The sequence below is a fragment of the Peromyscus leucopus genome, chromosome 4 (assembly GCF_004664715.2).
Source record: "Peromyscus leucopus breed LL Stock chromosome 4, UCI_PerLeu_2.1, whole genome shotgun sequence".
Classification (NCBI taxonomy): Eukaryota; Metazoa; Chordata; class Mammalia; order Rodentia; family Cricetidae; genus Peromyscus; species Peromyscus leucopus.
Window position 1 is genome coordinate 95,007,914 of NC_051066.1, and position 26,991 is coordinate 95,034,904.

A 26,991-nucleotide genomic window follows, 5' to 3' on the forward strand; every position below is an offset into this window, starting at 1 on the left:
ATGAATTCAATCTCTGCAAGCCAAAATGGAAAAAGAAATGCAATTCCTAAAAGTGGTCCTCTGACCTACACACACACACTAAAGTCCTATGCATGCAAGACCACAAACGAATAATAAATAATAAATACGATGGATATGATCATACACACCCATAATCCTAATACTCATGAAGCCAAAGCTCATCAGAGCTACGAAGTGGTTAACAGCACTTGTTGCTGTTGAAGACCCAGCTTCAGTTCCTAGCACTGACATGGTGGTTCACAACTCTGTAACTATTCTCAAGGAATCCAATATCCTCTTCTAACTTCCACAGACACCATACATGCACATGGTACATGGAAGTACGTGCAGGTAAAACACTCACACACATACAGTAAATTAAATGAAAAAAAAATTAAGATAGAAAAGCACTGCATAAAAAAATCAGAAGAAAACTAGACTATATATACCATAAAAATTATTTTAAGTCAAAAAGTCTTAAAACAATTTTATAAATAATAAAATAATAAAAAATAAAAGATTCAGGGCATGGTGATGCAAGCATTTAATCCCAGCATGTGGGAGGCAGAGGTAGGTAGGAGAATCTCATGAGTTTAAAGCAAATATGGTCTACAGAGTGAGTTCCAGGACAGCCACGGAAGGCTACAAAGAGAAACCCTGTCTCAGAACAACGAAGGACAAAAACAAACAAACAAACAAATAAATAAATGCGGTTCAGTTCAGCAGGGAGGTAAAGTAAGTAATTATATATTTCTATATAAATTAAGACTTTTAAGAGTAAATAAAGTTAAAAGCTAAAGCTAGAAGCAAAACAGACATATAGCAACTGTGGTAGATTTTAACATACCTTTCTCTTTCTCAGTGGATACATCAGGCAGATGTATAGGAGAGAGAGAATAAGCTAAACAAGTCATCAGACTTTGTTTCCTGACCTATCAACAAACAGAATACTGAACTGAACAACTGCAGAACACCTAAATTCTCAAACACTGTCAAGACATATGAAAACTGACCATATGCTACACCATAAAACCAAGACATTTTAAAGGAGTAACATAATAATATCACATGTCCTCTTGCTACAATGGGCTCAAGCTACGGAGTAGTAACAGGAAAGACACATGAAAAGGCCTTTCTTACTTGAAAATGAACTATACTGCTAAACAACTCATGAACCAAAGAGCAACAGTGCAAGTTAGGTATAATTTTAAATGTGACACATTGAAGCTCTGGATGCCAGGCATGGTGGCCTAACACCTTTGATCTCAGCACTTGGGAGGCAGAGGCAGGCAGATCTCTGTGAGTTTCAGGAGAGTCAGAGCTACATTGTAAGAACATGTCGCAAAACAAACAAACAAACAAACTGTTGTGGCTGACTAAAGCCATGGTTAGAAATCAGTGATTCCCTTCAAACGCACATATCCATAAAGGTGATGGTCAACAACATTAAGTTCCTGGTCCCAACAGCGGAAAGAAGTTTAGAAGCAGAGAAATAAAGAAGACAGAATAGAAACAATAAAGCAGGGGAAGAAAAAAAAACTTAAAGAACAAAAAATGATGCAAATAACTACTTAAAATGCAAATCATGGGGCTTGAGAGAGAGTTCAGAGCACTGACTGTTCTCCCAGAGGGCCCGGGTCCAATTCCCAGCACCCACATGACAGCTCATTAATAATATGAAAATACCTGTCAAAAACTGAACATGAAAACTTACCGTTTCATACCAAAGACACCTTACAGGCCTTTAGGCAGACAACAGGTGGCAACATAAACAAAAAAAACTATAAAAAAAAAAAAAAGCTCTCAATAGCATAAATAATTTATCGAGCTTGATCTTTTTTTTACTTTTTTTTTATTGATTTACACTAAACATAAAAAAAAAAAAAAAAAAAAAAAAAAAAAAAAATAAAATAATAAATATTAAAAAAATACAAATCACATTTTATGAGAAACATAAAGAAATTAGGGGGAGTAGAGATCCTAGTCAGAACCATACATGTTTTCCAGACACCTACACCAAATATACTGAGGTTCCATATGTCGGCATCATGATCTATGGATCTCATATACTCTAACTATAAACCTGAGGAGAACCTCTATCTAATAGAGAAGTAAACATGTTTAACAATTTAAGAGAATAGCAATCAAAACAATCAATGACACTAGGGTCAGCAAATCTTTTGTAAAGTCTAAGCTTTGTAGTCCATATGGTCTCTGTCAAAACAACTATACTGTTTGAATCCATAAATAATACATACAACAGTGTGCTTGGATTCCAAAAGATACATATTTGATTTCTATGTCCTATATTACAAAGTATTTTCTAATCAATAATTTCAAGCTGTTTGATCTAATGTTAGTTCCCAGACCACATAAAAAGAGTAGGTTTCTAAATAACTTGAATGACCCAGTAATTCAATTCAGGCATATGCTCTGAAGTAATGAAAACAAGACACACATTCAAACAAAAGTCTACACACTTCACCCCCACCCCCCAGACAGGGTTTCTCTGTGTGCCCTGGCAGTCTTGGAACTCATTCAGTAGACCAGGCTGCCCTGGAACTCAGAGCTCCACCTGCCTCTGCTTCTCAAGTGCTGGGATTAAAGGTGTTCAACATCACCTCCTGGCATGGACACAAAGTTTAAGGGTAGGGTGAGGACAGTAGGGATAAGAGCAGCGATGGCCACACAACACTGTGAATGGACTTAAAGCATGAAACCATACAGTTACATGGTTATGAGGGTAGGGTTTTTTATCACACTCATTTTACATATATGTGAATATACAGATATGCATGTGTACATACTCAGGATGTGCCACGGAGCACAGGCAGAAGTCAAAGGACCACATTCAGAATTTGGTTCTCTCCCCTGGCATCTGGTGCTGGGGCCAGAATTCAGGTCTCCAGGCTTGGTGGGTGCCTCTATTCCTAGGGCCATTCTACCTTTCCTGAATAAGGTAGTTTTTGGATGACTGTCTGTTTGACTTTTTGAGACTGAGTCTTGCTATGTAGTCCTGGCTGGCTAGGAATGAGCAACGTAGATCAGAGTGGCCTTGAATGTGTGCAATCCTCCTTCCTCAACCTTCTGAGTACTGAGAGGACAAGTACATACCATTCTCTTGGTAAAATAGTAAATTTTTGTGGTATGAATATTTTATAATATAAAAAAGTTAGAATAGAAAATCCAATAGAGGACACTTAAGACATGATTCTATTTTACCACATCTACACCAGTGTTAAAATAAAATTCAGGGCTGGAGAGATGGCTCAGAGGTTAAGAGCACTGGCTGTTCTTCCAGAGGTCATGAGTTCAATTCCCAGCACCCACATGGTGGCTCACAACCATCTGTAATGAGATCTGGTACCTCTTCTGGCCTGCAGGCAGAACACTGTATACATAATAAATAAATAAATCTTTGAAAAGATAAAATTCAATAAACAAATAAACAAGATGGAAATTGAATATGTACATGAAAGCTCGGTTCTAGGCATTAAAGCAAAGGAAAGATATGAAGATTTAAAATAACATCACATTGCCATCTCTTGGCCAGTGGATGAACTGCAAAAAAAACCTCCAGTGGCTGGGTAGAAATTAAAGATTTGTTAACATTGTATTCAACATGTATCTAGCCATAATTTGAAAACAAGAAAAGCCAAAAAACTATTTCCATTTTTCATATGCCCAACAATTCATGAAAAAATTTCAATTAAGCCAATCTCATATTCTAAGGGAGCTGAAAATGATTACGCAAATTAAGAGCTACTTTTCTGATCCCTTATTTTAGATTACATTTTAAAATAGTATTTGCCTGCATGTGTATCTGTGGACCACATGTATGCAGTGCCTGCAGAGGCCTGAAGAGGGCATCAGATCTCTAGGGAATGGAATTAAGACAGCTGTGAACTGCCATGTGGGAGCTGGTAATCAACTCTGGGTCCTCTGGTAAATCACCCAGTGCTCTTAGCCAGAGTCATCTTCTCCAGTGCTGATATCCTTCTTAAACACTTTCTATATGACAGGTGGTGGCGGTGCACACCACTGAGCCCAGCACTCGGGAGGCAGGGGCAGGCGGATCTCTCTGAGTCGGAGGCCAGCCTGGTCTATCTACAAAGATAGTTCTAGGAAAGCCAAGGCTACACAAAGAAACACTGTCTTGAAAAACAAAAAACAAACCGCGCACAGCCCTGAGGCAGGGGAAGGGGCTTGGACCTGTCTACTGAATGTACTAGGCACTGCTGACTCCCCATGAGAAGCCTTACCTTCTTGGAGAGAATGGGAGGTGTGTTGGAGGGGAAGGAGGAGGGAAGAGGGGGATCTGTGATTGGTATGTAAAAATACAAAATTTTCTTAATTAAAAAAAAAAAAGAGAGAGAAACAAAAAACCATGTTCTACATCAACAATCAACAATGCAGTTAAGAAAGAAAAGGACCATAGCCAAAAAAACCTGCACGATGCTAAGAAATCCCAGTTATGTTCCTCTATCTTACAAAGCATTAAGACAGAAAAATATCTGCCTCATCTCTGCCCTCCTCCTTGCAGCAATCTATGGAGTCCATCAAAATTGTCAAGTACCAAATCAGAGATATTATTTCTTGATCCATAATTCATAAAATCTTTACTAATATGCAACTTCATGTTCAATGCATCCTTTTAGGGACAGAACACAGCTAATGCATTACCCACCCATTCAAACTACAAGTAATATAATCAATCCCACTCATTATCTCTCTCTCTCTCTCTCTCTCTCTCTCTCTCTCTCTCTCTCTCTCACACACACACACACACACACACACACACACACACACACACACACACACAAAATCTTTTGTTCTTTGTTTTGGGGAGAGGGGTTTTGAGGAAGGGTTTCATGTAGCCCAGGCTAGTCTTGAACTCTCTATGCAGCCAAGGCTGGCACTGAATTCCTATCTTCCCACCTCTGCCTCACATGTAATGAAATTGAGAGGTATGAGCCACCATGTTCAGCGTAAAAACTATGTGCACCGTGTCTATGTTAGACCTAATCTGTTGTAACACACCTCTTGATTCTTTTTAAGACAGGGTTTCATGCTGGTCTGAAACCTGCTCTATAGCTGAGGATGCTGTTTTCATCCTCCTGATTCTTCCTTCTACGTGAGAGGTTATAGGTTTGGCCACCACCACCGCAAGTTTTATGCAGTGTTGTGGGTCCAATCTGAGGTTTCATTTATAGGAACCAAACATTCTACCAAGTGAACATGCCTGGCCCAGTCAATCTCAATTTTTCCTCTCTGTGTTAAGTTAAATCAATTTTCACATTATCTACTTTAGATGCTATAAGCTAGATCAAGACTAACTTTAGAGTTATTAAGAAAAATAAATTATTATAAATAGATTACAATACAATATAAAAATTGCCAAAATCTACTTTGAAACAAGTACGATAGTTATTTTCTATCATCTTACTTTTACCATCAATTCCTATGGAAAAATGGCACAAATAACTTACATTAGACTATGAAGTTTTCATTTATTTAGCATAAATGTTTATAAGCTTTCTTATTACTCTCCTAAGTAAATATTTCTAAGAAATGAATATAAGGAAGCTGGGGATGATGACTCACACTCCCAGCACTTGGGAGGTCGAGGCAAGAAGATCAGGAGCTCAAAGTCATCCACAGCCATATAGCAAGTTCAAAGCCAGCCCTGGTTACACCAGATGACATCTCAATAAATCCAAAAGAAAAAGCCAGATGTCAAGGTTCACCAAGAATCCCAGCAGCTAGGAGCTGAGGCAAGCTGACTGCGTACCACAAGTTCAAAGCCACTGGACTGCACAGTGGGGTTTTAAGACAGCTTGAAGTACTGGGGATAGAGTATGACTCTGTCTCTAAAAAACAAAAGCAAAGCAGTAAAACAAATACAGATACAAAAGGACTGTGAAGGTACGTCAGTTCAGAGTGGTTGTCTTGCATGCATGAGGCCCTGTTATTGACTCTCAACACTGTATAAACCTGGTATGGTGGTATACACTCATAAATACTGGCTATATAACAAGTTCAAGGACAGCCTGTGATGCCTAAGACTGTATCAAAACAAACATAGAGGGCTAATGAGATGGTTCAGCAGTTGAGAGCACCTGAGTTTGATTCCCAGCAGCCACATCAGGCAGCTCACACAGGTTACACCTGTAACCCTGGCTCTCGGAGATCCAACACATTTCTTTGCACATACCCCACACACAGCTATGACAGTTTAAAAGGGCCAGGAGGGCTGGCACACACCTTAAATGTTAACAGTCAGGAGGCAGAGAAGAGGGAACCACAGTGAGAAAATGCCTCCATAAAATTGGCCTGTAAATCAAGTATGGTGGCACACGCCTTTAATTCCAGCATTCTGGAGGCAGGAACCAGTGGATCTCTTTGAGTTCAAGGCTAACCTGATCTACATAAGAGAGTTACAAGATACCCTGTTTCAAAAAAATGAAGAGCTGGCCTGTAAGCAAGTCTGTAAGGCATTATCTTGACTGACGTGGAAGGTCCCACCCCACAGGAGGTGGTGCCACACCTGGGCAGGTGGTACTGAGTGAAAGCAGGCTGAGCAAGCCAGTAAGCTGCATCCGCCAAGGCTTCAGCTCCTGCCTTCAGTATCCTGCCTACTTGAGTTTGTGCTCAGAATTTCTTGGATGATGGAATACAAGCTGTGAGCTGAAATCAACCCTTTCCTCCCCAGGTTGCTCTCGGTCACAGTGTTTATTACAACAACAGGAACCAAAGACAATTAGTAAGGTAGCAAAAGAAGGGTCAGAAAGCTTATCTTAAAGAACAAGAGCTTCTTTACCTTAAATTTAGGAACAAATCTTGTGAACTCCTGGTGCCAATTATTAAGTGTAGAAGCAGGTGAAATTATTAAGAAAGGTCCCCAAATGTTTTCTCTCTGCAACAGAAAACTGAGTCAGCCAGCTGTAGCAAACTGAAGCTATTCCATCCCAATAATCAGCGACAAGAGAAATTAGAAAACAGGAAACACAGTAACAAGAGAAATCGTGCCTAAATCCCAAGTGTCCATACATAAGCACTCAATAAAAAGCAATATTAGTTGCGGCCCGCCTGGTCTACAGAATTAGTTCCAAAACAGCCAGGGCTACATAGAAAAACCCTGTCTTGAAAAACAAGGTAAGTAATATAAAAATAGAAAAGAAGTAGTGTTAGTATAATAAGAACACACCAAAGAGGTATAGAACTAAGCAACGACTCTCTTGTGAATTCTAGGCTTTAATTTTTTTTCATAAAAACATACATGATATACTGATTCATTTTTATTATTTTCTACTATGTCATCATAATTTCACTGTTTTTTAATTGGAAAAGTATTAATTTTTTTCAATGTATGTTATTACACATTTTCCCATTTAATTTTTCTAAGATTCCTATAACATATATATTACCTCTGATTTGAAAAAGATAGAAAACTAGGCCTCAGAGATTTAAAGTGAAATCACTTCAAAAAAGATGAAGTGGGCTGCCTATATGACATGGCTGAAAAAAGCAGAGTTGAGATGGGAATCCAGTACAAGATCCTGTAATCTAACAATAAAGTCCTTGCCACTACCCTGGTAGGTCTTAAAAGGAAGTGAAAGACAAGGATTCTAGTTATACTTGTTCAAATATTGTCCTGGCCCCATTGAGAACTAAATGTTATACCATTCTGTATATAAATAAAAATAAAAGGCCTTCAAACGTAGCAACAAGTTCTATTATTTTGATATGCTACCAAGCATAACATTGCATTTAAGTGGCTCACTGTTGATAGAAAATGAGCCTAAATTCAGGATAGGAAGATGACTGACAATTCCATCTACTCACCTCCGCCAGATGGGCCAGGAGGGCAATACTCTGTACAGTTTTACCAAGACCCATTTCATCAGCAAGAATTCCATTAATACCCTGGGAGACATGGAGAGTGAGATATATGGTCAACACCTGATGATACCACATAGGATTCACTCCATTCAGTGCCAGAAAATGTAACAAAGATGAGGATCAGATCAACCAAGCTTGATTGGATACTCAGTACCAAGACTAAGGCTAGTTCTTTATCTAATCTAACTCACATCAAGCAAACAATAAGGCTTACCAAGACTACCTAAGGCATACTATATACAGGATACAAACAGAATCTCCAAGTTAGAAATACAGCAATACCTTTCAGACTCTTGCATAAAGCTCAAGTTTTGGAAATGGAGAGATGGCTCAGTGCTTAAGAACACTTGCTGCTCTTGCAGAGGACTCAAGTTCAGCTTCTATCACCCACCTGACTCACACCCAGCTCTAACTCCAGTTCTAGGGGATCTGTTTCCCTCTTTTGACTTCAATGGACACTGTATGCCTATGGTATACTTACATACAATAAAGGTAAACATTTACACACAAAATAAAAATAAGTCAATCTTAAAAAAAAAGCAAAAAAAAAAAAGCTAAAGATGAACTCACTTCATAATTACATTAATTGAAAGAAAAATAAATAGTAAAATAAAAAAATAGGTTTGACATGTTTCTAAAATTTACCTGTTCATAGAGATTGGCTAACCAGTTCATGCCTTTCAGCTGGTAACCTTTCAATTTGCCGTTGAAAATAGTGGGTTGTGGGATATCCTCGCCAGCCCGGATGGATGGATTCGCAAGGCTGTAGCTCTCCCCAAACCCAGAGCCAGACTTGTCAGCTGCCCTGAGGGCAGCTGCTCGACTTTCTTTTGCATCTTCATCGAATGACCTTGTCTGGAAAATAAAAAGTCAAGAAAAATATGAAAATAAAAAAATTTAAGCATGGGCTGGAGAGATGGCTGAGCAGTTAAGAGTACTAACTGCTCTTCCAGAGGACCCTGGTTGGATTCCCAGCACCGACATGGCAGCTCACAACTGTAACTCCAGTTCCATGGGACCAGACACCCATGGCAAAACACCAATGCACATAAAATAAAAATTAAAAAAAATTTAAACACAATTCATTAGCATATTTTTACACTATGCTAAAAAATAGAATAAACTTTCCAATATCTTACTAAGTTAATGTAACAATTATATAAAAATGTTTTTATTAACATACTAAGCTGTATTATATTACTTGCTAATTCAAAGATTTTGTTAAAAGTTTTTGTTGTTGTTGTTTTCCGAGACAGGGTTTCTCTGTGTAGCTTTGGTGCTGTCCCGGATCTCACTCTATAGACCAGGCTGGCCTCGAACTCACAGAAATTTGCTTGCCTCTGCCTCCCGAGTGCTGGAATTAAAGTCATGCATCACCACCGCCTGGCTGGTTACCAGTTTTGATACAGGGGGTTGAGTGCATAGGAGAGTATGATGATAATGATGAATGTACATAATATACTTGAATAAAAATGTTATTAAGAAATTCATAACTTTGTACAATGAACATCTACTAGTATCAAAAATCAAAACAGGCTTTAATACAAAATGTAACCAGAGTAATTGTGTGAAGGTGGTATTTGTGTTTACTCTTGTTTGTTTGGTCTTTTTGAGACAGGGTCTCTCTACATAGCACTGGCTGTCCTAGAACTCACTACATAGATCAGGCTGGCCTCAAACTCACAGAGATCCGCACACCTCTGCCTCAGAATGATGGGATTAAAGGTGGGTACTACCGCACCCAGCAATTGTGTCTATTCTTTTTTTTTTTTTTTTTTTTTTTTGAGACAGGGTTTCTCTGTGTAACCCTGGCTGTCCTGGAACTCACTCTGTAGCCCAGGCTAGCCTCGAACTCAGAGATCCATCTACCTGCCTCTGCCTCGCGAGTGCTGGGATTAAAGGCACGCGCCACCACCGCGCAGCTTGTGTCTATTCTTAATCCTGACAAAGTAACAGAAAGGCTCCCTGAAGCACACTAAACTGCATTTTCTTCACTAATTTCAACTCATTACAGTTCCTTACAAATTTTATTAAAGATCACTAGGTCCTCAAGGGCTATAGAGATGACTCAGAACAACAATGGCTGTTTTGCAGAGGACCTGGGTTCAGTTCCTAGCACCCACATGGAAGCTCACAATCATCTTTACTCCAGTTCCAGGTGACCTGGTACTCTCTTCTGGCCTCTGTGGACATTAAGCACACACATAGTGCACATATATACATGGGAGCAAAACAGTCATACACAAAGAATAAATACAAATTTTTTTTAAAAAAAGACTAGCTCAGGAATAATAGAACAAATTAGTATTTGAGTGAAAGAAACCAGTGACTTAGTTTCTCAAGGCATAGGACTCTTGATAGTCTCTTTCATTAAATAAACAACCCACGATTACTCAAAGAGGACACAAAACAACAAAACAGTCTGTAGCTTAACTGTAACTTTTCAACGTTAGTAATAATGAAATTCCTACACAACTAAGTATTTGTTATTCTGCCATCCCAAGTATTAGTACTATCCTGAAGGAGAGATGAGACTGAGGGATGGCTCAGGGGTTAAAAGCACTGGCTGTTTTTAACTGAATGTAGAGGACCTAGTTCAATTACCAGAACCCACCTGGTGGCCAATAACATCTGTTTTTGAAAGAAGTAAAGACTTCACCCTACATGTGGTCAGAGTCACACAAACACAGACACAAGAACACACCCAGACACACAGACACACCAGAACCAGGCACGAGTGCTAACCAATTCGTTTAACTGAAACAATAAACAAAGAAAGTAAAAATAAAGTAAATACATAAAAAATAAAGTAAAAAACTAAGAACATGCAAATGAAAAACTGTGGGACATTTCCTGGGCCTATTACAATATGCCTTTTCTTTCTTTTCTTTTTTTTTTTTCTGAGACAAGGTCTCACTATGTATCCTGGGTTGGTGTGGAACTGATCTTATACAGCGAGCTAGAGCCTCAAACTCAGAGATCCACCTGCCTCTGCCTCCTGAGTGCTGGGATCAAAGGTGTCGCTACTACGCCCAGCCTGTCTTTTCATTATAAGACTTACTCGAGCTTGGTGAATATGGAAAGCATTTTCAGCATTCTTCAGGGCCTGGGCTTTAAAATGGTTACTATCTGAAAAGAGAAGACATGTAGATTATCACACTTGATCTCCTTCAAAGATACAACTTACCCCACACATAAGTGGATCCCCAGTTCTCCATGTATTTATCCCAAGGCGAACACAGGACTGGGAGGGGGAAAGGCTAAAGGCTTTGCCAGAGACAAGAACTAAGTCAGGCTCAGTGGCGTACACTTCAATCCAGCACTCAGGAGGCAGAGGCAGGCGGTTCTCTGTGGTTCCAGACCAGCGTGGTCTACACAGTGAATTCAAGGACAGCCAGAGCTATATAATGAGACCCTGTCTTGAAAAATCTAAAACAAAAACAAATAATCAAAAGAACCTAAAAGTAAAGTAGTAGTCAATGTAAAGTTTATGTCCCTGGTCTCCAACAGTGAAAGCCAGCACACAAAACCCATCTGGGAGTTTAGGTCTACTATCTCCCAGGCCTAGGGTTTCTTTTATAATTTGATACCAATTGCCAGGACAATCAAAATCACGCAGATTTCAGATGAAATCTAGCTATACATGTGTTATTACTCAAGATACTCTGAAATACTTCCATTCTCTTGCATTTCTAGGTCAACATGATCTTGATTACTACACTGTGAAAATCCTCTTACTATGTAACTGAAGATGATCTCAAACTTCTGATCCTCCTGCCTACCCCTCCAAAGTGCTGAGATCACATGACTGCACTGCTGTGCCTGGTTTATGTGGTGCCGGGTATCAAACCCAGGGATCCATGAAGGCTAGGCAAACATTCTTACCTATCCAAGCCTCTACTGAAAATTCTTTCATAAATTATTTTATAGGCTTCTTTTGCAAAAACACACACACTTCCTTCTACAATATAATAAATCTTTTTTTCTGATCAGCATCATCTACGAATCAGGACAAAACTTTTAAGAGTTGTAACTTAGCTTAGCAGGAAGCTACCTGCTTCCTCCACCTCCTGACTCAGGACTCACCATAGTCTTCCTGGGTGATGTTAACCACCACTCCACCACCAATGTCGATTTGTCTCTGGGTAGAACTATCTTCCAGTTTCCTTAGGATTTCTTCCTGGATTCCATCATGACCCATATCACGTTTTCGACTCATGAAATGAGCATACAGCTCTGTCTGAGTGATTAAGAAGTTCAGTTTTCGCTGCTGCCTCTTGGCCTACAGTGGGGGCGGGAGGGGGGATGGGGGGGAGGATTGAAGGTAAAAACATCCAAGTCATAAATTATATGTAGTCAACAGATTTTATTAAATCTTTATATAAGCCTACATATAATTCTCTTTAAAAAAGTTTTTACTTTTAAAAAGACAAATATTGCTAATGAACAACACTTAAGCACACAAAAATATAAATACAAAAGAAGGAAAAGGGAAGAGAAGAAGTGAAAAATGAAAAGAAAAGGACGAGCAAGGGTTCAGGAGAGGCTCCAAAGCTCCACTCTGAGAAAGACTAGGGGCCACTTCTGAAAAAAGCATCATCCAATCCTCTGATACTCATCTTCTCTGGACCCTAACTGTTCTTCTATTCATTCCAACTGTTTTATCAATGACAATAAAATTCTTCATTCACTATCCCTAGATATAGTCTAGACTAGTTGAGAGACATCACATTCAGCAATAGTATTGGCTAAAGTTTAAAATGGTAGCTGAAAACGTGGATGGGTCTCAGAAACCTAGATTAATTGTTCATTGTCCCTATGTAACACACTCTGTAACTCCAGTTCTAGGGGATCCAATGCCCATTTCTGGCCTCAGCATGCATGCATGTGAGGCACAGACCCGTGATGGCAAAACACTCACATAAAAGAAGAATTTTTTAAAGAAATTAAAACAAGCCAGGTGGTAGTGCACGCCTTTAATCCCAGGAGGAGGCAGCGGCAGGTGGATCTCTGTGAGTTCCAGGACAGCTAGAACACCACAAAGAAACCCTGTCTTGAAAAACCAAAATGATGATGATGATGATGATGATAATGAAATTAAACCAAACAAATAAAAAACAGAGAAAAGGAGCAGACATTCAGGAGGCAGAGGCAAGAATATCTGTGAGAGTTTTGAGGACAGCCTGGTCTATATTATAGTTCCAGGAAAGCACTGAGCAACAAACCCAATTCTTAGTGCTTTGGTACTAAGAAGGCTTTTAGAATCTGCTTTTGCCTCACCTCCCGCATTTCCTCGTCCAACTTCCGCTGCTCCAAAGCTTCCTTCTCTGCTCGCTTGCGGTGCTCTTTCTCCACCTTCTCATACTTCTTCCAGTACAGAAGCATCTCCTTAGTTAGGCGGCGAGCACGAGGCAAAGTCTCCTTACAGTTCTTCTGCGCTTGCAAGGCAGCTCGACGCACCTCCTTCATGCACTGATGGGCAAGCTGCAAACAGCATCATTATCAGAACAGGGAAGAACCTACTTCCAGCAAAAGTTCTGGCTGGGCCTTTAAACCAGTGTTCCCCATTTTTTATTTTTTTACTACAACAGTCCTACTAAAGAGATAATTCCCCTGAATTAATCTGTCATTAATTATATGTAGTCAACAGAATTTATCAAATCTTTATATAAGTCTACGTATTATTCTTTTAAAATGCTTTTGCTTTTAAAAAGGCAAATATTGTTAATGAACAACACAGAAAAATATAAATGCAAAAGGAGGAAGAGTGAGGAGAGGAAGGGAGGGAGTGAAAAATAAAGAGAAAAGGGTGATCAAGTGTGACTGAGGTCCAAACCCCTGAGGTTAAATCTCCTGATGAAGAAACCTACCCACATCTAGACTTTAAATAAAACAAAATATACATACTATCGTAGAACTCTGTACTTTAGGCATGAAATGGCCCTGGATATATTTGTTAGCTTGAGACCCTCCCAAGAGTGGACCCACTAATATTCCCTTGTGAAAGGTGGGAGAAATTACAGGCCATCACATGCACAAGGGAAGCAGCAGCCTCTAAGGGAGCTACCTAGACAGCATTCAGTAGGCCCCACTGCCCTGTAAGGACTAGGGATGAGGGCGTGGCTTTTTGCTGTGTCCTGTATTTAAGTTGACCATGTACACCTAAGTAACTCCAATTAAACTGAATGGTTCATCTGTCCTTGGTGCCCTAACTGGGATAAACACATTCCTTCACATTTCCCCAAGAAAAGAAATGCAACAATGGCAAGGCCCTGATATTCACTGAGAAGTGACAAAGTGTTATATTACCACATTAATAATCATAATAGCCATCACTGCTTTTTTCCATGTGAGGCATATTTTACCAAGTCTTAATGTATCCTTTGTTCACAAAAGATCTATGAAAGAGTGTCGTCGTCATCATCATCATCTCTATTTTATAGATGAGGAAATAGAGGGGCTGAGAGCCTAGTATGGAGAAATCGGACTAAAAATGTTACCTCATCTGATCCCTACAACAAGCTGTTATTTTTCTCTCAGAGAATTTTCTTCCCACCAACATTTGTCTTTTTTTAGTTACTATTACAGTGTGTGTGATAGCTGTGTGTTTTGGGGTACACATGTACCATGGCACATGTGTGGACATTCCAGGACCACTGTAGGGAGTCAGCTCTTTCCTTCTATCAGTGGTTCCAGGGACTGAACTCAGGCTGTCAGGCGTGGTAGCAAGTACCTTTAACCACTGAGCCATCTCTCTGATCCCCATCATTGCTTAAATGAAAAGACTGAGCACAGATCTTAAAGACTATGATCAGCCCAAGAATCAAAGATTAATTAATTGGCTTAACACAAAAAGTTCAAAGTATAAGCAGAATGAGACTATCTGGAAGTTCTCTTCCATATTATCTGATTCATGACCAATACATAACAACACACAAGAATAGTAAGAATAGGCCCAGAGGAGAACACATGATAGGCAAAAAAGGAAATGGAAATATGTTTGTTACCTTTCGGCTATTGGTGAGAAAGAGGTTTCGAGCTGAAGACTTCTGCTTGTTGGCCTAAAACATTTTAAAGTAATACTTAAGATTCATTTCTAATAAGACTATGTAGCCTTTATTTAATTCCTGAAGGAATGAAAAATAAAATGTCAAGTATATACAAGACAAATTACTTCCAAAAGTCACCCAGAGATTGCCATCCAGCAGTGGACAGAAATGTGTATGTTACCTGAAATGCTACATAGAGGACAACAAATCACTCCTGTGATAATCATGTGTAAATGCATAGCCCAAATCTACCCACATAGAAACACCAGGTACAGGCCAACCCTCTTCAAAAGTAACAATGTCACAAAAGACAAAGGTTGAAAAACTCAGATGAAAGAGATTTAACAACTAAATGCAACATGTAGTTCCAAAGCTGGATCCTGGCTTTAATCAGGAGAAAACAGATGAAATGTTACTATGGACCACAAAGCAGACAATATTTGATCAGCTTGTTAAAGCTCCTGATGTATGATTTATTTTTATTTCATGTGCATTGGTGTTTGCTGGCAAGTATGTCTGTATAAGGGTGTTGGATCCCCTGGAACTGGAGGTACAGACAGTTGTGAGTTACCACGTAGCTGCTGGGAATCCAACCTAAGTCCTCTGGAAGAGCAGCCGGTAGGTACTGTTAACCACGGAGCCATCTCCCCAGTCCCCATTTGGTCAGTTTGACTGACTTTGCTCACTTTTGGAGGTTGTAAGAAACAGGACGAACATCACTTAATGTCTAGTTGGTCGTACCCCAGCCCAAACTCCCTCCCGCTCCCGCTGCCTTGTTCCCGTCCCTCCCTTTCCCTCACTCACCTTTGGTAGTTCCTTCTTCACGATGCTGAGCCACACTTTCCTGCGGCGGGCGTTAAGCTGCTCAATGGATAAGTGTTTCTTCTTGGTGCCAGGGGGAGGTGCATCGTGAGAAAACTTAGCAAAGACTTTGGTCTGGTGATGGTGGTGACGTGGGGATTCTTCAGAGGAAAGCTCTTCATCTCGTCGTCTTTTTTTCTTCACTTTTTTCAACTTAGCTGCAAAGGACAGAGATGCTTACGAGGCTGCATTTCACAGCACACAACCAGAACACCGTCACCACTCTAAAGTAAAGGCCTCCAGGAGCCCTCCTCATTCTACCAGTTTCCTCCTTTTATCAAGCCATAAATATTCCAAAAGGAAGATCTCACTAATTTGAAAAGAACATTGGACATGCCCTCTGTTCACACGAATAGACTAATAACTAAAATCCAAATGACTGCTGAACTTTGCATTGTGAAAGGTTTGTAAAGCATTCCTGGCCTCAAGTGACAGTCACACATGGAAACCTACTTCTTTTTGGTGGAAATGCAAGACAACTAAAGAAAATAATAGGAGGGAAAATGCATCAGTTGATAGGACAATAAATTTTTTGAGGAAAAAAATCATAAGTAGCACAAATACTTGATTTACACTGGGAGGGACAGTGGAAGATAAGAAAAGGGGACTTGAAAAAGAAGGGAAGACTAAAAATATGCTTTGTGAGCAGAATTCGTATCTGATCTCCAGACTCTCCTGATTCTACCCACCAAGTGCTGGGATTACAAGTGTTTACAATCTAGCTCTTAAGTCTTTCTATTTCTAGGAAAGACCACAGAACAAATGTGAAATAAGGTTAGTAATGCCACTAATCAGAAAAGAGACTATCGGTTTTCAGTAATTTGATACTACATTTAAAAGCCCAAATGCACCACACACGGTTCTGAAATGAAGAAAGAGTAAATATGGGTGGGATACATGCTTACCTTTAAGCTTCTTGTCTTCCTTGAATTTCTTTTTTTTGGGTCCAAGTAAGTGACGCTGTTGCTCATAGAAAGGGTCGTATGTGGAGAGCAGGCCTGCACTGTAGTACTGGTACTGCTGCAACTGAAGCAGGCAAACACTGTGATGGGCCTGCCTGCACCCCACAGCACAGCCTCAAGTCATCTCAACTAAAGACAGCTAGGCCAGAGGAAATCATAGCTCCTAAACTTGCTTGCACAGACCAGTGAGAAATTAGTACATCAAAGAGAATGTCCTTGACTTTGAAGCAAAACAGGTTCAACTGCTACGCATAAGACAGATTGTTGGAAAGAGTTTGGGAAGGAAAACCTTCACGAATCTGATTTTCTATATTTTCTTTTTTTTTTCTACCTTCTTCAACAGCAGCTCATGTAGTCAAGGCTGGCTTTGAACTCCTCATTCCAAATACTGGATATGCAAATGGGCAGCACTATGTACAACAGATACACTTTTGGTACCAAAGGCATTTCTCGTTAAGCTAGTAATTCCAACACTGGCTTAAAGGGAAAAGGAAAGTGGAGGCAAGGAGATCAGGAATTCCAGGCCAGCCTGAGCTACACAAGACTCTGTCTTAAATCAAACAGAAACAAAGCAAAAACACTGTAACAACAAAAAATGAAAACAAAACAAAAAGATAAAGAATCTTTTGTCTTTAGAAATTCACCTAAGGGCTGGAAAGATATCAGCAGATAAAGAAGGCATTTGCCACCAACTCTGAAAGCCTGAGTTCAATCCCTGGAAACCAAAGTGTGGAAGACACCTGAATGATGCTGTCCTCTGACATCAATCACATCCATACATATGTGCTGCATACACACACCCACACACAAACTAAATAAATAAATGCAAAAATCAAACAGAAATTCATCATTAAGAAGTAAGCCGTATTTCCACTACCAATAGGTCTTCAACTTTACTAGGTTCCTGATAGTAACTATTCAGGCTGTTACTCACTGTGAAGTCCTGGCTGGCCCGAAACACACCATGTAGACTTCCTGGCCTCCCACCTGCCTCTGTCCTGTTTGCATATGCTGTTAGGTCCTTCAAACAGTTACCAATCTGTCATCACAGCCCTATCACCTTTCAAGTCCCCCTCCCTCTCACCAAAAGAGAATATTATTAAGTACAGTACCTATTATTTTACAATTAACATGAATAATCTCATTTTTTTCCATCCATGTAGCAGTAAATCCTTCCAAACATTTCATTTCAACTGACTCTCAAACCCCACAATAATCTTATTTCCCATATAAATTAAAATCTTTTGAATCATTTTCTAAGATTATAAATGATGGAATAACATGGAGGACTAAAATAAAACCCTCTGTCAACTGGCAAAATTAAGTAAGCATGCATCAAGCTGTACACTTACAGTCCTATGTATATCAGTTTTATTTCAATTAAAAAAAAAATCAAAGCAGATCATGCCTGTAATCCCAACACATATGGATGAGGCAGACTGCTATGAATTCAAGGCCCATCTGGGCTATAGAGTGAGACCTGTCTCAAAAAAAGAAAAAGAGAAATGAGTAAATATAAAGAATACCAAGTACTATGGCATCAGGTTTCAGAATCAAAACTGTTAGGATACTGTTGGGCGGTGGTGGTGCACACCTTTAATACCAGCACTTGGGGAGGCAGAGGAAGGCGGATCTCTGTGAGTTCAAGGCCAGCCTGATCTACAAAGTGAGTTTCCAGGATAGCTAGGGCTACACAGAGAAACTCTATCTCAAAACAACAATAACAGTTAGGTATTCCAATGCTTATCATTCCCATAGGTTTGTAGTCTGTAAGTTTATTTGCATTACTCAAGGTTCTCTGAACTACCATTCAACCTTAATATTGTTGGAAATCATTTGGTCTTAAAATACACTACTGCTCACTGTGTACAATAGGCTCTATCTCTGGCAAAGGTCAGGATGTTTTGGTAACAGTGGTCAAATCGCTGTCATTAAAACTGTCATCAGCCAGGTGGTGGTGGCACACACTTTAATCCCAGCACTCAGGAGGAGGCAGAGGGAGGCCGATCTCTGAGTTCAAGGCCAGCCTGGTCGACAGAGCGAGTTCCAGGACAGCCAGGGGGTTGGGGGTTGGGTGGGAACTATCATCACTATAATATTGATCTATGAAGAAAAGTTTTTCCCAGACAGAAAACATCAACGAGTAATTGCACTAGTAATTATATACTGACAGTCTCCAAAGTTAAGCACACATGACCTAGCAACTTCTGTGCTGAGTATATAACCGAGAGAAATGAAAACATACACCTACAAAAAAACCTTCACAGTAGGATACAACAGTGCCCAAAGTGGGAAAAATCAGCTCATCGAGTGACAAACAAAAACACCATGTTCTATAAATAAAACCATTTGGCAATAAAAAACGAATGAGAGAGTAATACATGGTACAAACATGGACAAACCTTGTAAACATTACACTAAGTAAGAGAAGCTGGGTAAAAAGTACCATGTTATCTGATTCCATCTGTATGCAATGTCAGGAAGGGACACATTTACGAAGAACATGCATGCATGAGGCCCTGGACTCAATCTGTAACACCACCCAAAAATAAAACCACCACAACTGTACGTGTTGGCACACGCCAGCACTGGGAAGGTGGAGATGGGAGTTCAAGGTCACCCTCCTAAGCAAGTCTCAAGTAAATAAGTATGTAAAATACAAAGAAGTATCAAGAAAGAAGGCAGACTGGTGGCTGCCTGGTACCAAGGAAGACCAGAAAAGAGCAGAAGCTAAGGGCAAAAGGGTTCTTTCTCAAGTGATCAAAGTGGCCTAGAACTGAGACAGTGAGGATGGAAACACACTAAGGATATTCAAAAGACATTCAATTACCTACTTTCCAAAGCTAGATTTCCTATCACAATAACTATTAGCAATTATTATTCTATACAGATTAAAAGAATATGGTGGAGCGTTCTCTGGAAACTCTCACCTCCTTATCTTTACTATATTTATTTTGGTGAAGTTTCTTATATTTGTGTAATCGAAGCATGTTGTGAAGTTCTTCTCGGCTGAGATTGAGTTCTTCTTCTTCTTCATCGTCATTGTCTTCACTCTGAGAATCTGCCTCACTGGACTCATCACTTAAAAGAATACTCTAGAAAAGGGGTGAAAATTGAATATAACTTTTGCTGTGAAGCCATTTCTTTTACAATCCAATCATTTTTTCCCCAGATGCTAGAACAATGACCAAAAGAGCCAGAGTATAGTCATTTCATATTCTTATACTTCTCTTTAACAACAACAAAAAATCCATCTAAATGTTGAATACAAAAAAATGAGGGTATAGGAATAAAGAAAAAAAAAAGGAATACAGCATATAAGGAATAAGGACAAAGCAAGGTGTGATAGCCAGAAGCGGAGAAACAACTCAATGTCCAGTAGTTCGTGAACGGAGAAACAAAACGTGGTAGATTCAGATTAGACCATGAGAAGATACAAAGTACTAACACACACCAAAACATAATAAACCTTCAAGCAGTATACCAAGTAAAAAAAGCCAGCCACAAAAGCCCAAATACATGATTCAATTTATATGAAATGTCCAGAATGGGCAAATCGAGAGAGAGAGAGAGAGAGAGAGAGAGAGAGAGAGAGAGAGAGAGAGAGAGAGAGAGAGAGAGAGAAAAATAGCCAGCAGGGACTGAGATGCTCTCAGGATAGGAGTGGCTGTTATTGAGCAAAGGGTTTCTTCATGTAATGATGAAATGTTCTGAAATTAGACAATGGTAATTGCCAAGAAGTTTGTGAACATATTAAAAGCTATGTCTCACAGTTTAAAAGATTAGATTTTATAGTCAACAACTTATATCTCAATTTTTATCTTTTTTAAAAAAGATTTATTTACTTTATGTGTATGTGTTTTGTCTCTGTGCACTTATATGAACTTTGTGCATACTTGGTGCCCGCCGGGTCAGAAGGTATCAGATCCCCTGGAACTTGAGTTATTGATGGTTGTGAGACACCATGTGTGTTGGGAACAAAACCCAAGTCCTCAGCAAGAGCAACAAGCATTGTGAACCACCTTCCAGAGCCATATCTCAATTCTTAAAAATGTGATAGTTAAGCATAAAGGTTTCTGTATTTCTAACTTCATAAAAGTCTTTCTGATAGAAAGCAAGTCAGACTTTAACCACCTGAGTTTTAAAGGACATGGTGGTGATATTAAAGGACTTACATCATTTTGAGGTCATAGAAAAGAAATAGTAAATCAGTTTTTTTAATTAAATGTTTGCATATGCTAACTAAGAGACCCTTTTAAGAAAAGAAATATCACGCTCTGTTCACTGACCAGTCACAGCAGTGGTGTAAATACTACGCCACTGTGATAACTACTTATGGCTGTGATCTGAGGAAGGGCACCCCTAACAATGGAAGGCAGCCCACATCACTAGGGTCTAATCTCATTTCTACTACCCCATTCACTTTGCCAGCCACACTAGCCTCTTCTCCCAGACACACCAAGTTGCTTCTTTGTGAATGGTTCTTGTGTATGTCTCATATGATCAATGGCTCTTACCTTAGACATTCACACGGCTCACTCTGATCATTCAGAATTCTGTTGAAATGCTATCTTTTAATGAAATTGTAATTACTTGTTTACACTCTTACTCATTACCTCCCTCATGCAGAATGTAAATGACACAGATCAGAGACTTGTTTACCTATAATAGTAGCTGGCACATGGACTCGGCACATGGAGGCACTCAGGACATTTGATGAACTACTCAAAAATTCACGAAAAGTAAATTGACATTTCTAATTACAAGGTGAGCCAATGAAGGAAGCAGCTTATCCAATCAATTTCTTTTCCTTCCTTAGCGTCTCATATTTAATGTAAGTCTATTAAAATTACTTCCCTGAGTTCTCTTCACAAAACAAGCTCCAATATAAAAACCTGTCTCCGGAAACATCTGCCAATACGCCCGAATGGAGCGGTGACTTCCCTTCTATTGCAGTCTTAGTAGGTTATTTGGACTGGAAACATTCTGTCTTATCTCTTACCTTTAGCCACTTTCTGCTTTTCTTCAACTTAGAGAAGTTATATAAATTCCCCTTGTCAGATTTTGATTCTGGATAAAGAAACATAAAGAATAAAAAAAAAAAAAAAAAATGAAAGGATGACTGCCCCAAGAGAACTCAAGGTCCAGAGGAATCCCACCCCACACTGACCTGACTGTAGAACTCCATTCAGTGAGTATGGGTTCAATAATCCAGAATTGCTTGCCCCAGAAGTTTCACCTAGCAATGAATTTGGAGGCTCTTCTTTTACTTGTATTAAGGGATCCCCAGACTCGGGCAATAAGGGATTATTGTCATCCAGTCCATCTTCACTGTCATCACTATAAATTGAATAATAAAGAATAAGTCTGTAATTAAAGATTATCCAACAAAACATATTTTGAGACAAGTGTGGCAGCACATGCCTATAAATCTGGCACCTGGTGGAGGCAGGAAGATCAGGAGTTCAAGGTCATTTGAGACCAGTATAAATAAATAGATAAATAAATAAATATATGTATATGTGTGTGTGTGTGTGTGTGTGTGTGAGAGAGAGAGAGAGAGAGAGAGAGAGAGAGAGAGAGAGAGAGATCTAAATGGTCAGGCAAGCTGGTACACACACCTTTAAACCTGGTGTTCCAGAGGTGGAGGCAGAGATCCGTGAGTTCTAGGTCAGCCTGGTCTACATAGGGAGACCATGTCTCAAAAAAAAAAAAAAAAAAAAAAAAAAAAAGATTGACTAAATGATTAACTTAAGGTTATTATAAATGAACACTTAAAGAACAAATAGTCTTTGAAAAAGTTGACTGTTTTATTTGAAAGAAAAAAAAATACCAAGAATAAAAATCATATAATAGTTTACCATTAAATCTTAGAAACAGTAATCACAAATGAAATAAAACATTGTTAAAGATAAAGTAACCAACCTAGAAATATTCCTGTTGAAGATGGCCGATGTTTGTCGCAGAAAGTGGTCCAAACGCAAGGCCCTCTCCAGGTACTGAAGATAGAGGGGCTTTGCCAGCTCAGTGCAGCTGCCATCGTCCCCGGCACCCAACTCCGAGGCCATAGAACAAATCTGTCTTCATGCACAAGGACCTCCGACTGCACAGCTGCAGAATGAAGAGAAGTGAAAGAAAGAAAAGAAAAACCATGAAAGACTATTCCTCTCCCCCTTCTGCTGTTTGCCTTCCATACAAACAGAAATCAGGCTCTCTCGAACACAAGACATGGCGACCACAACAAACTCAGATAGTTCGAAGGCGTCTAGTGCAAAGGCAAAGTGTAGAAACATTATCGTCAACTGCAACACAATTCATAAAACACTTTTTCAAACAATCCTTAGATGTATTTCCTGTTTCTCCTCCAATAACTACAAAAAGAATGAATAACATGCCGGGCTGTGGTGGTGCACGCCTTTAATCCCAGCACTCGGGAGGCAGAGGCAGGAAGATCTCTGTGAGTTCAAGGCCAGCCTGGTCTACAGAGTGAGCTCCAGGAAAGGCGCAAAGCTACACAGAGAAACCCTGTCTCGAAAAACCAAAAAAAACAAAGAATGAATAACTATCCATGTGAAGTGCTGACTGTGTGCATCTTGCAGAGTACAGTATTTATTTTCAACATCACCTTCTTTTTATACTTATAGTCATTGATATGTCTGAGGTAGCCTATTTGCCAGGGGGATACATATATTATTAGAGTTTTCTACAAAATCTCACCATCATGCCCAGCCATCTTCTTTCTTAGCAGGGGGAATCACAGATTAAAGAAAGGTGTAAACTTTCCAGGAGTGGAAAGACTCCAAGGAGGAATACCTTCTTCTAAAATCTTGTCAAATCTATTCCAATCTTAAAGTGAAGAACTCTTCAAAGTTTATATTGCCTTACACTGACATTTCTAAGGATGGAAAAACTATCAATACATTGACAGAACAATTTACCATTGACTGGCCTGTGCCAAGACTCTATATAATCCTGGTTATACTCTTGGTTATACTTCAGCTCCTCATAATTGCCCCAAGTCCATGTTAAGTCTACTTATGTGTATGTGCACACATACATACTTAAAAAATCTACTAGTGTGGGGATTCTATATTGTAGGTCAATTACTGGCTCAGGGTTATAGAGCTTTCTTGGCCTGTGAGAGGCCCTAGGTTGGAACCCATTATCAAAAACTTGAAAAATAAAATGGCTGGAGAGATGGCTCAGCACTTAGAGCACTGGCTGCTCTTGCAGAAGGCCCAGGTTCAGTTTCCAACACCCACACGGTGGCTCACAGCTGTCTGTAACTCCAGTTCCAGGGAACCTGACACCCTCTTCTGGTGCCTGTGGTATATACATACATGTGCTATACATACACACACACACACACACACACACACACACACACACACACACAATTTCTTAACTTAAAATAAACAAAACAAACTAGCTCATTTAATCTGTATACTACAAACTCTGTCCTGATACAGTAGTGCACACCTATATAATTCCAGCACATGGAGGATCAAAACTTCAAGGTCAAACTCATCCAGGCAGTGGTAATGTGCAGAGGCAGATAGATCTCTGTAAGTCCAAGGCCAACCTGGTCTATACATCAAGTTCCAGGACAACAAAATTTACAGAGAAACCTTGTCTCCAAAAATAAAACAAAAAGTACTCTCATTTTAGTTTAAACAACTAAGTTAAAAAAGAGAGATAGAGATAGAGAGAAAGAGAGAGAGAGAGAGAGAGAGAATTTGGAGCTGGGCAGTGGTGGTGCATGCCTTTGATCCTAGCACTCAGGAGGCAGAGGCAAGAGGATGTCTGTGAGTTTGAGGTCAACCTGGTCTACATACCGAGTTCCAGGACAGCCAAGGCTACACTGAGAAACCCTGTGTGGAGAAACATACACACACACACACACACACACACACACACACACACACACATTGCATTTACCATCAGTGACTCTAAAGCCCCAATTCTTTACTATCAGCTGAGGAAGGAGCAGGTCTCCCACATCACCACAGTGTGTTTAGGGACATCAAGGATTTATTAAGATATGAAATTGGGGAAAAATACACTCATGGATACAGAACCAAGTAAACAGTCATCGTTGTCCTCTGTTCTGCCCAGCAGCAGGCTATCAGTCTCCAATCACCCAAAGAGAACAACTGTGTGCCCCTCCTCAGATTTTAAGCAGCCATGTAACCTGCCAAGAGGCCACACCCCAATACTGGTACTCCAAAGCTATTGACTGAATACCCACAACAACCAGCCACTGTTACAAAACAGAAAAAAAAAACCAAAAAGTCCCACCATTACACTGACCTATCTCTCACTAATCTGATTTAGGCCTTCTCCCTTCACTTTCCAAAGCATCCAGGTTTCAACTGTAAATTATTTGGTTACCTTATCCTGGTAAATAAAGTCACAAAGCTCTTGATTAGGAAGAGATAATATGAACCACACACTAAACTAAGGAGCAAATACAGGGAGAAAAACTGGCTTGCCCTCAAACAGCAAAAGTAGGTAGAGCACTCAACCATGAAGGCCAGAAACACTTTGCTCAGCCTAAGAGTCACTATAACATGGAAACAGTCTAGCAACTTAACAAGCTGAGTTTACTCAAAGCATAATGTTCCAGAGATAGAAAATACCCACATTTAAAAGCAAACTGAAAAGGTCTTGGCTAAAAAAGGTTGTCCCTTCCACAAATTCCTAAAGTGGATTTAGTGGATAAAGAAAAGAATATACTGCCACCCCATAAGTATATTGTGATTATATATTTCCTTAATCCTTTTTCTTTCTTAATGAAACCTGCATGCTATTTCTCAAAATGAAATATAGCCATTTCTAAGTGTACACAAGATATTGATTTTAGAATCCCTGCAAAGCCTAGTCATGGATGCTCTCATATTAAAATGGCACATAATCTGTTTATGACCCTCGTATATCCTGTTTACCGTGAATCTCTCAGTTACTTATCTAACACACTACAAATGCTACACAAATATTTGTACACTGTATTGTTTCAAAAGTGTGTAACAAAAAAGTCTGCACGTGACCTGACTTTTCCAAGTACTTTTTAATCTGGGTGACCCTTATGCCTGAAAGGAATAGCACAAAAACCACAGGCATCTTATCTGACAAATAGCTCAGGTGGTACATGCTGCCTGGCTCGCACAAATTCTGTTCTATCCCCAGCACTGCAGAAACCAAGCACAGTCCCATACACCTGTAGTCCTAGAACAGAAAAGTGGAGGAAGGAGGATCAGAACTGCAACGGTGGGCTGCAGAGATGGCTCACTTTAAGAGCACTGGCTGCTCTTCCAAAGGACCCGGATTCAATCCCCAGCACCCACATGGCAGCTCACAACTGTCTATTAACTCCTGTTCCAGGGGACCTGACACATTCACACAGACATACATGCAGGCAAAACACCAATGTACATAAAATAAAAATAATTTTAAAAAAGAAGTGCAGGGAACACAGTGAGTTCAGGGCCTTCTAGGGTATACAGAAACCTGTCTCAAAAACCAAATCCAAACCAAAAACCAGGGGTTGCCAGATGGCTCAGCTGGGAAAAAAGTTTGCCACAAGCCCCAGGATCCACATGGTAGATGAGAACCGACTCCCACAAGTTATCTTCTGTCCTCCATATATGCACTATGGAACATACACATGAACACACGTATGCACACACAAATAAATAAATGTTAATTTTTTTTAAAAATTAAAGAATGTCACTATTGAAAAAACAAAACAAACAAAAAAGGGCAGCAGCAACAAGTCCAAATTGACAGGATACATCAAAAGAGCACAGCAACCAATGAGAAGAGTTCCCAATAGCCAAAGCTGGAAAAACTTGCTTTGGTATCACCCCTTACCTACAGGTCTCTCATCTTTATCATTTATATTTCCGTCAACTCTATAACTGGCAATTTCTCCAAGCAGTCTTAGTTACCGTTCTATTGCTACAAGGACACACAATGACCAAGGCAACTTATAAAAGAGAGCTTTACATTGAAGGCTTACAATTTCCGAGGGTTAGTCCATGATCATCATGGAGAGAGCATGGAGGGAAGCAGGCATACTGCTGGAGCACAGGCAGGAGCAGCAAGAGACTGAGACTGGGCCAAGGTTGGCTTTTGAGTCCTCAACGCCCCACCACTCCAACAAGGTTACACTTTCTAATCCTTCCTAAAACAGTCCACCAACTGGGAACTAAATATTC

At 39.7% G+C, this 26,991-nt stretch overlaps 1 protein-coding gene across 2 annotated transcripts in view; it reads right to left on the reverse strand.

Moving 5' to 3' along the window:
- Positions 1 to 26,991, reverse strand: part of Ino80 (INO80 complex ATPase subunit) — a 113,376-nt gene that overhangs the window by 76,426 nt on the left and 9,959 nt on the right. Inside the window, exons 2-14 of one of the 2 annotated variants that reach the window (XM_028854439.2) lie at positions 22,700 to 22,885; positions 21,945 to 22,114; positions 21,777 to 21,844; positions 19,705 to 19,869; positions 16,718 to 16,838; positions 15,756 to 15,970; positions 14,910 to 14,963; positions 13,183 to 13,386; positions 11,989 to 12,184; positions 10,964 to 11,031; positions 8,548 to 8,757; positions 7,846 to 7,926; positions 6,821 to 6,916 (exon numbers count right to left, since the gene is read on the reverse strand). In XM_028854439.2, the coding sequence (XP_028710272.1) occupies positions 6,821 to 6,916; positions 7,846 to 7,926; positions 8,548 to 8,757; positions 10,964 to 11,031; positions 11,989 to 12,184; positions 13,183 to 13,386; positions 14,910 to 14,963; positions 15,756 to 15,970; positions 16,718 to 16,838; positions 19,705 to 19,869; positions 21,777 to 21,844; positions 21,945 to 22,114; positions 22,700 to 22,842 (1,791 nt within the window). In that variant the 5' untranslated portion in view covers positions 22,843 to 22,885. Of the gene's footprint in view, positions 1 to 6,820; positions 6,917 to 7,845; positions 7,927 to 8,547; positions 8,758 to 10,963; positions 11,032 to 11,988; positions 12,185 to 13,182; positions 13,387 to 14,909; positions 14,964 to 15,755; positions 15,971 to 16,717; positions 16,839 to 19,704; positions 19,870 to 21,776; positions 21,845 to 21,944; positions 22,115 to 22,699; positions 22,886 to 26,991 lie in introns of those variants that run through there. The other variant, XM_028854441.2, reaches the window with a different exon arrangement.